Genomic DNA, 12,474 nt, shown 5'->3' with positions numbered 1-12,474 from the left:
AATCAAATTACTGGCATGCAGAGTGCAGCGGCAGATCTTTTTACAGCCAAGTGACAAAGCGAATTGATTCCTCAGACTTCTGTCTGTTGAAAATTGAGTTGAAATCCCAATTAGGTTGTCAGCTGAGATGCAGGCAATGTGTGCGCCTATTCTCTCGCGGAAAGGTACGCGTGCTTGTGAAAACACCACAGTTTGCGGAACTGTCAGTAGCCAATGAAAAAAACTCGATGTGGCAGCTGCATGAGTAAGGCTGGCTTGGAAAGTCTGCAGAGAAAGTGCTGATGCTTGGCAGGATCTCGCGCCATTTCTCATTTGCCTTCATAGACACTTTCATTCTCCAAGTTCAGAACTTCGTGCCATTCAATTCTCCTGTAAGGGGGCTATCCAGATCACAAAACACAGTTATGTAAATGATGAAAAGTGGCTCAGCATTTAACAACTTACTAGCCCTCTTTGTTCATCAGATAGTGCTTGTCGAATATTACTTATGTGATGGGTTGAATAATGCATTCAGCTGATTTTAAAGCATCACATTGTACCCATATTATTCAGAAATTATCCTTTTTTGTCAGTGGTTTGGTTCCTTTTACCACCCTTTTTGTGAGAATGTTCTGTATGAGGGAGTACATTTTAGATTATTTTTAAGATGGAAAGTATTCGGAGGTTGTTTTCAAGCAATGACTTTCTGCAGTATATACTAAATAATGCTTCATCAAGTAGTGGGCACATAGGGTGACCGGAAAGTGGTCCTTTCATGGTTCAATCAGTTCAACAGGAGCTGAAAATGTATCATGGGGGGTCAAACCCAGCAGTGGCTGGTGCAGGTAAGTGCGGTGCGGCAAGGCAAGGGGGGATGTCCACACACGGCGGAATAGGATGCATTTATTTATTTATTTATCCCTATTCCGTCATCTGTAGACATCCGCCTCACCGCGCTTACCTGCACCAGCCGCTGCTCACCAAAAAAACACGATGCTCTGCTAATTCTGAAAACATCTGCATTGAGGGAAATGTATTTTGCACTAAGTGCTCAATTTTTTTTTTTTTTTTTTAAAAGTGCAGTGGCTAAACTTTTCTTAGAAGCCTACCTCTGACACCGAATACCAAGGTTACCTGTCTTCATTCAACTTGGGCATAACTGGCATAATTCTCGCTTGAGTAATTACTGCAAAATGACTTGTAATTATGTGTAATAGCCTAAAAAGCGTAATCCAGCATTCAGCTCCATTTTCATAGTACAAAATGTACACTCACGTCCAAAATGGGCCAGAGGATGTATTATGCGCTAGGAAAATAGCACTAGCCCCACGTTACTCTTATTACTCAACTGGCTTAACAGCGTAATTTCAGTCACAAGAGTAATGCGTGAAAGGAGGCCATATGTAAAGGGCCATGAAAAGCCACAGAGTGACTTTACGTTGCCTTGTAAATATGGGTGGACACACTGTGCCACCAGTGCATCAAAAAAAGCGACGTACCGGTGGTGCAATGGGCTTGTAAATAAGCCCCACATTGTGTGGCTACAGGTTGGTGGAGAAATGGGACTATGGGAAAGGGCAGAGGTGGGCGATTGATTTGGAGAACCACCCAGCCCACATTAGAAATGCACGTCCAGAGAGGGGCATTGTAAACGTCTGTCATAAAAAAAAGATAAAATCTTAAGGAAATCGATTTTAAAACATACAATTGTTATCAAATCGATTTTTGACAGCCTATGTCAATGGCTAAGTTTACAAAGTATTCAGGGAAAACGCACATACCTAACCATCTCTGTGGAAATGTCACAAGTGCACATGTCCACCTGAGGAAATGTGACACAAAACTGAATTTATTTCTTTTCCATGGGGAACCCCGACACCCGTTGTCTGTAATTTCATCCATCTTTGGGAGCTAAGAGGGAAAATAAAGAGAGCGTCTATATCTCTTGCCCTGCCAATGTACAACAAAAATGTGGACGAAAAAACTAAGAACTACTAGCAACAATAGCATAACCAAATAATAAGAAGGAAAACTAGCAAAACAAATGACTTTAGGAACCATGTAAAATTTCAGAGATCACAGAGCTCACATTACCTTCTGTGGCAGCCTCGACTACAGTCTGGACCATCACATGGCTTTCCCAAAACAATGTTCCTGCATAAGACATACTGGTGCATAATATTTTTGCCCAATAGGTTCATAGCCTCTCACCAATTTTCACTGGCCCATTTCTGCAACTCTGGAGTATGTAAAAGAAGTCTCTACATTGCCTTTAACTCTCTTCATTGCCAGTCCTATTACAGTTTCTGTGTTGTTGTGCCAGGAAAGTGAGAAGTAGTTGGGCAGAAGATGCAAACATTCCCCAGGCCCTGCACTTTTTCAGGGCTCAGCACTCGAATAGCAAAATATCTTGCCAGATTTTGAATCGATTCTGTCCTGTTTATTAATTGCGAAACAGCTGACAAACCGATACCACTAAATGGCATCAGATGCCGAAAATCCCATGCTTTATCTTAACCTGGGGGATATATTTTTTAACTTTGAAACAGGTGCACGCACTATTTAGGGCCCCACATGATATGTTTTGCCCAGTGCCCAGTAAAACACCAGAAATGCTTGTTTGGTGCCTGGATTTTGGAACTAGCTACCAAGGAGATTAGAAAAATACAATCTATTCTCAGTTTGAGGGCTGCACCAAGACCTCTTATTGGTAAGGTGTAATTCATGAACTCTCCCCGCCAGTAATAGTTTAATTTGAGAAAAAGATATATAAACCTGCTGTACTTTTAAACTGCTAGAGGATCTCTTTTTTTTGGTTTTATTCCATTAACTCCACGGCTGTGTTTTAAACAATTGTAATTTTCTGAATTATTTTCATATGCATCTGAAATGGCTATGAGCAAAATATCCATTATGACACATTGTGTCCCTTCTCCAAGGGCACAACCCTTAATTTCCCCTTAGGAATAGAGATGTGCGAAAGTTGGGAAACATTTTCCTTTGCAACTTCTTTAAGTTTTATTTTAAACTTTGCAGAATTATTTAATAAAAAATAATATAAAAATAATACCCAAAGGAAACTTTTTTTAAATATTGGCTTTGTTCAAAAAGCCTAAATCAATATTAGCCTAAGAATTGTTTTGAAAAAAAAAGTTTTAGATGAAAGACTGTTTCCCAATCTTTAAAAAAAAATAGTTTTGAAGGAACTTTTGCTAGTGTACAAACGTTTGTGTAAATTGACAAACATCCCAAATTTAAGGAGGTGTAAAATTTGTGAACTCAGTTGGTGAAACTTTAATTTAACCCATCCCTAGTTCAGAAGTGATCCCCCTTTGTCTTTGTGCATGGGCACCAAGATACATTCTCTAAAAAGGATTCCTCACCCTCATAGTTATCTTTCTGTAAAAAAATCTCCTGCATCTACTTGTCCATCTTTTAGACGGTTCTTTTCCCGGTCAGTCTATACATACATTTTCTTCAGTATTTGGCTTAAAAAACAATTGTTGTTTTTATTATGTATAATGTTTTTTAAATTTGGAACTGTATAGTTCATTTCTCCAGTTCCCATTCCTCCATCAATCATTTGTGGAGAGAAGGCTTGTGCTCAGTCAACTGTAGGAGAACTGAACCTTTGGAACTGTAAGATGGCTTTTGTGCTGCAAGCTGAAGGACTGGACTGTAACGCACACCCTACCTCTGATTAAACGTGCTAGTGCTGAGCCTAATGCTCATCTAGTAGGGTTGTGTGTAGGTTTTAATTCGCCCTCACAAGGCGTGCTGCAGCCAAAAGATCTCATGTCATCAACCTCCACACTTATGAAGGACCTGGGGAGTGGAGCGCAGTGTGATGACATGTTGTAACCCTAGCACTACTCCATCACATAGATGCATTGCATCAGCAAGCACAACCAACACTGACTGCCACGCCCACAGAAGACCACGTGGGCTGTAGGCTGCTCTTGTGGAAGGCAAACCTTTGGTTTCTGGTTGAGGTTGGTGATATTATGCTGTGAACTATTTATATATATATTAAATAATTCTTTAACTTGGGCACTTTATAGAGTTTTCTCTTTTATTTATTAATATAATTCGAAACGCATGGCAGGCCGCAATGGTCGGCTAACAACTGCGCTTTGTATTTACAGAAATCCAAAATTTCAACCTACGAAAAAATGTGGGCATTTATGAGTAGCAGGCAACAAACAGCACTGGTGAAGAACAATGATGAGGGAATCCAGCGAGTGCTCACCACTGACTATGCTTTGCTGATGGAGTCGACCAGCATAGAATATGTCACGCAAAGAAATTGCAACCTCACGCAAATTGGAGGACTTATCGATTCTAAGGGTTATGGTGTTGGAACACCGATTGGTAAGAATTCTTTCGATATGCAGTCTTTGGCAACTGAATCACAGACATGTTTGAATGCCTTAAAGGCTCGAGAAAAATGTTTAATTAATCTACTTTGCATTCAACTACAAGTAAATTATTGAAACAACCTAAACCCACACTCAGACTTGGTGTTTAGCAATTGATTTTTATTTAACGATGGGAAGTGTTAATTATTAACCATGTAAAGTTACATTGTAGATCTTCTTGAAGACGTGCGTAGCACGTTTTAAAGAAACATGTTTTATACGTGTGCAAGATCATAATTTTACCTTTGATTCTAGTTCATCATCAGAAAAGTCTGAGAGAATGCATTTATAAGTAATATATTTTTTGTGGATGAATTTTCCCATTACATTTTTTTTCTAAGAATTACTTACCACTAACAAATTAATTTGCAAGCTTTATTTTTCCCTGGGAAAACTAAGCACATATTTGGTCTGCTTATTTTGTAGCTTTGCAACCTTCACATAACTCAGGAAGCTTGTGAATTTTGTGGAGTACAACCCTTGCAACTCCACATACCCATTTTTTGCTCTTGAAGGGTGTTTCCTCCATTAGGGGGTAGGCTCATCACCCCTTCCCCCACTGTGAGCACAGCAAACATGAAAAATAAAATGTTAAAAAAATTAATTTATTTCCATTTTATTTCATGCTGGTAGCCGAGTCTAAGCGTGGGGCCATTGCTGTTGATTGGCCGCTGCATGGAGGAGTGCTGGGCACTTCCGTATAAAGTTTTCATATCACTTTGTCTGGCTGGCCTACAACGGCCAGTCTGACATGCCCACGTTAAACCTCTCCAACATGAGCTATGTAAGACAGCCAGGTGTAGAGCAGGCATGCCTCCAGTGCCTAAAGGAGTGTCGAACCAGCCCGCCCCACCCAATCCTGGCGCTCCTTTCTTGCTGATTTATATTATTAACAGCATAAGAGCAGTGTATATAGATTGGTTAGGGGAGTTGACTCTGGGAGTCTCCACTCAGAGTCTTGGGCTGCTGAGGCAGAGAGGAAAACCGAGGCAGTGGGTAAGTACGCTTTTTATTTTTCTTAAAAGTAAATTTTGACTCTCTGTGAGAAACTCACCTTACTTTCATATTTAACTCTAGAGCTCAATCATGGTCCGTTATAAATACTGTTTAGGATGGACCACGATTGAGAGCTTTGCTGTGGAGCCTAAAGGTGTTGCTGGCTTTTATCAGTGCCTGTCAGTGGGTAAAAATATTTGCCCACCACTTTAATTTCTCAGCAGCCGCCTCTGGTTTTTATTTGCCATTTCAACAGATGTGCAATCCCATCATAGACAGTTCTGTCACTGGCTTTGGTGGAGCCCAGGGCCAAACATTTTCATAGCCCCCCAAGCTCAGGAATTTTATCACCCATTGAGGGATGAAAGAGTCAGTGGATCTGGAACTATTCATATCTGTGGTTTATGGTTTGCACAAAGATATCCATGGCAGGCATATTAAGCTACTCACCTATAACAATTGCGCAAACAAACTAAGTGTGTTTAGAAATAGATGGAATACCAGCTTGAAGCGCTACCTATTTTATTCCTCATTTCTGTTGGTCTTAACTTCAAATTGGTTCTGCCTTAATTGTTACACGCTCATTTCAAATAAAAACTGTGTTCCTATCTTCACAAAACGTTTTCCCTTTCTCTCACTTTCCTCTCCCTGATAAACCTATAAGCCTGTTCACTTTTGTGAACACTGAAAAGTTTTTTTACTGCACAAGACATAATCTTTTTGCTTTGTCAATCTTTGTTTAATTACAGTAGTTAATTACACATTTCACTGTCACTCTAAAGCAACATCCATTTATTTAATTTATTTATCAAGTTTTATATAGCACGAACATGATCCCGAGGGATAAAAGAGCGCTTTACAATAGGATGGGAGCAAGGACCTAGATGCAAAATCGACATCAAGTAGGAGTAAAAAACAGGAATGATCTCATGTTCAGGGACAGTTGTACAAAAAAGAAACCATAACAAATGATAGTCCAATGGAAGTAAGAACAATGTCTTCGAGCAGGTGCGCCTAGCCCAATTAGGGTAAGAATTTATTCATAAAGAATTTTTGGGCTTCCAATTTGAACGCCGTCGTTGAAGAGATTCGGCATACTTCCGGTGAAAGAGAGTTCCATAGCATTGGGGCTGCGCCGGAAAAGGCTCTGTGACAAGTTCTCTTTTTCCTAAAGATGAGTGGTTTCAAGAGGAAAGTCTTGGCGCTTCTTGAGGCTCTTACACCACAAGAAAGCTCCAGTTTTTGCACCAGGTACCTGGGTGTATTGAAGTGAAGGGCTTTGTGCTCCAGAACGTCAATCTTTAACTGAATACGTGCTTCTTACGCCAACCATTTGAGAGATTTACGGACTGGGGATGTGTGCTTAGTGCCTGTAACCAGTCTAGCCACTTTATTCAGTGATGCTCTTAGTGGGGCCAGGGAGTATTTGGGAAGGCCACAGAGGGCTGCGCTGCTGTAGTCCATTCTAGGCAGGACAAGCGCTTGCACCACCTGCTTGAAATCGTTTTGTGGAAGGAAAGGTTTGATATTTCTGAGTGTCCTCATCAGAAGGTTTACTCCCTTGCATACCTTACTGATGTGATTTTTCATATTCAGGTGCTTATCCAAGGTGACTCTGAGGGATTTGGCTGAGTCTATGATGAGAGGAGTGCAGTTGAAGGCAGTGAGGTGATTCAACCAGAGGTCAAGCTTAGGCATGTGGTGACCAGGAGTTCCATTTTGGAGGTGTTGAGCAGAAGATGGTTCTCAGTTAGCCAGTTTTGAGTAGATGTTAGGGTCGAGTTGAGAGAGATGATGTTTTCGGGGGAAGAGATTTTCAAATAGAGTTGCGTATCGTCCGCATACATATGGAAGAGAGTGTTTGAAGAGTTTAAAGAGTTAGCTAATGGTTCCAAGAACAGGTTGAAGAGGATTGGAGATAGGGTGAAACCTTGGGGAACCCCATGATAACAGGATTAGTTTTGGTCAAGCATTTTTAGCAAGTCATCCATGACGTGAGTGAGCGACGACTCAGTGCTATGCCCCTTCCAAAAGCCTGATTGATGCTGGTCAAGGAGTTGGAAATTCTCTATATGCGCACAGAGTTGGAATTGTATGCATTTTTCTATGAGTTTCGCTAGGGTGGGGATGTTGGAGATAGGCCAGAGGTTATAGAGATCCGCTTTGTCAGCGTTAGTTTTTTTTAGTATATGTGGTACCTGAGCTGCTTTTAGGCTGTCAGGGATCGTACCTTGTGAAAGCGAGGCGTTTACAATCCTTGTCCAGATGGGGATGAGTACATTCTTGATTACTTTGAAGATGGCCGGGGGTAACAGGTCACTGAAGTGGTTGGATGGGTTCATATGCAGAAGGATCTTCTCAATGTCTTTTTCACTAAGTGGAGTAAAGGTGCACCATGACGCATTGTTCTTGGTGATCAGGATGGTAGATCTGTGATTTCCTGAGAGGTCATGGGATGATATGTCCCTGGAGGAAGACAATAGAGCCTTCTTAGAGGCAAGGTCAATGGAGATGAGTCTTGTTTTCTCCACGAAGAAAGCAGAAAGTTCGTCGCAAGAGGGAGGGGAGCCACCAGGGTCAGAGTGGTTGGGACCTACTACTGATTGCTGTTTGACCAATTCGAAGCGTTTCTTGGGGCGGTTTGCCGCTTGGTCCAGTTGGTGTCTGAAGTAGTCAGACTTAGTGCTCTGAGGAGTTTTAGTTGTTCCGAAGAGGGATTGGATCGCCAGGAACGTTCAAGTGCTCTAAGGTTGCGGCGTTCCGTGTTTAAGTTGTCATTATACCCAGGTTTGGATATTTTTATTGAGGCATTTTTTTGTTGGATTGGAGCAATGTCATCCATGATGTTGGAGATGGTCGAATTGTAGGAGTTGGTGAGTGACTGCACCTCAACAAGGTCGGCTAGGGAGGCAAGGGCCAAATTTCAATGGGCCGCTATTTCACCGGAGTCTATTGATCTGAGGTCTCTTTTCCATATTTTTAATTTCGTTGGTTGAGCCAACCTCATCGACATCTCCCTGTTGGTATAAAAGAGGATGCAGTGGTGGTCGGACCAGTCACACGGGGTAATGGAATTCAAGGTGATGGTCTGCTCTTTGGAGACAATGAGGTCTAAAGTTTCTCCTTTAATATGAGTTGGTTGGTCACAGTGCTGAGTCAGATCTTGATCATTTAAGAAAGACTTAAGGCAGGATACAGCGAGGTCGTTGGGGTTAGACCAGTGAAGGTTGAAATCACAGAGGAAGATTTGGGCCATGGTTGAATCAACATTAGCAGAGATGATTTCCATTAGTTGCTCAATGACGGGGAGCTTGTCTCCCAGGGGATGGTAGAAAGAGTGAAGTTTACCGACCTGTAGGTTCTTACTTGAGATGCTGAGACAAAGGTATTCAGAGGAGGAAGGAGTAGAGGACTCTACTTGATAGATCGAGAGTGTGTTTCTGTGAATACAAGCTAGGCCACCGCCCAACTTCTAGGTTCTGTCGAGCCTAATTATGTTGTGAGTGGTAGGAACTAGGAGGTCTAGGATAGGAGTGAAAGAGAGGTTTAGCCAAGTTTCAGTGAGGATAATAATGTGTAAGTCCTTATGTTGGATGAGGTCGAATATATCGGAGGCATGTTTACTTGCTGATCTGCAATTAAGTAACGCACATTTAAGACGTAACGGATTTGGGGAGGAAGGCATCTTGGTGACTTTCACATGAGTGAGGTTGTCAATATTACTGCCTCTAAGAATGCGTGGAGGTTCTCTGTATGGGTTTGAATGGATGGATTGTATTTGTTTCTGCGAGGTCATGTTGGGGTGGGTCCCAGGAAGGGTAAGAGTTGTGAGGGTCCTGCAGCATCCGTATCCTGCAGCATTCGGGTTTGCAGGGAAAGCAATACACTTTTTCCCTCAAAGTCGACCCCACCATAAATGTGCCTGAGTGGCTCCTTCGAAGCGCCTCTCCCCCTGAACTGAAATAACAAAGTCCTGGTTACATTATGTTATCATCATTTTGCCTGAAGAGATGAGTCTTAGTCTTCTTTCTGAACTACTGTTGGGGAACTTCTAATATTTATTAAAGATTGTTAGCCCATATAGCATTGATGGCGAATGCCTGTCTTCTGCATTTTTCTTCTTATACATTTTTTTCTCTAAACTGAAGATGTTTTGGCTCCTGGACTGTGAGTCTTAGGTGTTTAGTTTCTTAGCCAGATAAATCGGATGGTTTGGAGATAATACTGCTTGTTTTAAAGATGATGCTAGCAAGGATGAGTGAGAAAGATAGAAATGCAGTAGAGGGGCAAATTCAGGGGCTGTGTATTCCATAGCTTTACAAAGACATAAAAACACAGTACAGAATTATAAATTACAAGTTGGAGAGAGACTGTTCTAAGTGGATAACTAGGTAAAGTATATTCCATTTAAATCAAGTGTCATTAGTCTTCATTATATTCATAACAATATGTTTGGTAATAACAACACTTCTTCTACAAGAGCTGAGGTTGCATTTGATGCGGAATTTAATAAGGCAAAGTCTTAAAAGTAGGTAATACAGGGGACGGAGCTACGCCAGCGAACATGGTGACCTGTCATCCGACCTGGGTTGAGCTCCTTGGTGGTAGTGATCTGAGGCACCATCACCCACGCATTTTCCCTATGTGATTTGGGCACCAAGGACAGAGGCCGGCCGTTGGACTTGAGGCGACCATATTGCAGAGTGCTCTGTGGGTCGCAGTGTTGAACTCTATCTGGGGATAGGGACCCTCTGGATCTCCAATCGTAGATGCATAGGAGGGCGCCTCCAGGGTTGGAGATATTGCCCGCTCACTGTTTGCCCCATATTGTCCCAAAAAAGGCAGAGGGCCGCCATGCGTCTGCGCTGTTGAGGGGCGGTGCGATCATAAATCAATTGGCATGACCGTGGGGCTCCTGTGCTGAGCCCGCGCTGAGCCACAATGCTGGAGGGGCTGTCGGGCCCAGGGCACTGGAATGATCTTGAGCTGAGCAAGTAGGGTGAGAGACGTGACAGCAGGTGGCAGCTGACAGGAGGCAGGCCTAGGGAGCCACTGGTGAGTGACAGGGGTACCCCCATTGCAGTACTGGTGAGGTGTGTTACACAGGTGGGCCACCTTATGACTAGACTGGGGAAGGGGCATCATGGTAAGCTCCCAAGTATCCAAGATAAGTCCCTGGGCCTGAAGGGCCTTCCACGATGTTGTTGCAGGAGAGAACAGTGTACAAAAGCAGACAAGGGCGAGCAGGCCTTGGTTGGGTCCCCTGAGGGCTCTTGCCTGGACTGTACAAATTCTATTGGCCCGCCTATTGCATCTACCTTGGCCTGGTCTGGCCCATAACACTTACCCAATACCTCAAACATGCTCACCACATTCTTTCTGGAACCGTGATGCATGCCCTATCTTTTGCCTGGCCTACACTCTCTGGCCTCATGTGCAGACATTGGTGATGAGACTTATGACTGCTGAGGGCCATGCCATGGGGCCCTGATGCACTGCATTTGGCAGTGGCAGTGTTGGCCCCGGTTTTTACATTGTCTGGTTTCGAGACACCATGTGAGTCCACATACACAGCACCGCAATATGCTGGTGAGGCACTGCAGGTGACTCTGGTGGTGGCCATAGCCCGGAAGTGGACTTGGGGTTGTGTGGTCAGGGTCGACTGCCCGCTGTCCTCTCTCCCCTCTTGGCGTTCCATTAAAGGGCCGTGGTGGCTTGCTGAAGTCTATGGACACTGGTAAAAGGTCTCGGCCAACTGGCACAGGGGACGTCGCCCTGAACCAAGACTGGGGATAGGTCCTGTCGCATGCCTGTAGGTAGTGGTGTCATGTCTACCTAAGTCGAGTTTTTCAGCAACCCTACTCCACAGCAACATTAACATGGCACAAACAACCTACCATCAGAAAATTGACAAATACCCCAAGCAGCATGCTTTGATGGGGAGACAGGAGCGGAAGTAGGCCATCCCTAGTTGGAATGGGACCCAAAGACCTTGCCTATTCTACATGCGAACCAAGACCTTAAGGTTACTTTGGAGGGCAAGATGGGGGAACTCAAGGTGGATCCCACAATGATTAGACAAGACCTCAGGAATGCTATACGCAGAGTCACTGAAGTGGAGGGCAGACTTTTGGAGACCGAAAACACTGTCAAACCTCATGAAGAATGCTTGGCCACTCTGCAACGCCTGGTGGGATAACTGGAGGCCCATGCTGAATATGTGGATGGGAGGTCCTGAAGGAGCAATCTCCATGTGGTGGGCGTTCATGAGGGAGCGGTGTGTTCCACGCCAATGAAATTCATGTGGGAATGGCTGGACACCAGGGTCCCCAAGGACAATGTGTCAGGCTGCTTCATTGTGAAACAGGTGCACAGAGTGCCTATTGACAGGCCGGGAGCCCCTACTAGACCATTCATTGTGCGAGTGCTCAATTATGCTGATAGAGATGCTGTCCTCAGGGTGGTGCGATAAGCCGGCCAACTAACTTATCAATCCACTCTGGTGATGATATTCTCAGACCATACCTTGAAGGGACAACAGCAGCACTGTTCCTTACAGGACGCTAAGCAAAAACTGAGAGCCATGGAGATTACATAACTGCTTTTATGTTCAGTCCATCCGAAGGTACTTTTTCAGGGTAAGATGATTTTTTTTACTCTCCTGAGGCAGTGTGGGACTGGATCGAGGAGAGACCTCAGCGGTACACAGCAGACACTTGACCTCTGGAAAAACTGGGGATGATCCCAAGGGGGCAATGGTTGCCCACAAAGAGAATGGCATACAGCTTCTGCAAATGCTCAAGGTGGAGAGAGTGGAGGGCCCGGTCTTTGCACTGCTCCCCGAAGAGACTCGCCCATTCCAGCAGATGGACAGATGAAGCTCTCTGGCACCAACGACCCACCACAGGCATCCCCAGCAGAACTCATAATGCTCTGTGAGAGTATCAATAATGGGTGATGTTGACATGTATCACACTGCTTGGGCCTCAGTATTCTCTAAAACAGAACCTCCTCTAGGCTATTTTAGTTGGGGATGATTTGTGTTGGAGAGCTGGATTTGGGCGGATGGGTTGATGCAGAT

General features: G+C 43.8%; 1 protein-coding gene across 3 annotated transcripts in view; it reads left to right on the top strand.

The window, feature by feature from the left end:
• The window catches only part of GRIK1 (glutamate ionotropic receptor kainate type subunit 1), a 968,246-nt gene that overhangs the window by 842,321 nt on the left and 113,451 nt on the right, over positions 1–12,474 (top strand). For all 3 annotated transcript variants that reach the window (XM_085623097.1, XM_085623095.1, XM_085623096.1), the window contains one exon: positions 4,125–4,350. In XM_085623097.1, the coding sequence (XP_085479223.1) occupies positions 4,125–4,350 (226 nt within the window). The remainder of the gene's footprint in view (positions 1–4,124; positions 4,351–12,474) is intronic.

Source organism: Triturus cristatus, chromosome 8 (genome assembly GCF_964204655.1).
Source record: "Triturus cristatus chromosome 8, aTriCri1.1, whole genome shotgun sequence".
Classification (NCBI taxonomy): Eukaryota; Metazoa; Chordata; class Amphibia; order Caudata; family Salamandridae; genus Triturus; species Triturus cristatus.
Note: the sequence above shows the minus strand (reverse complement) of the source record. Positions and strands in the feature narration are given on the sequence as shown.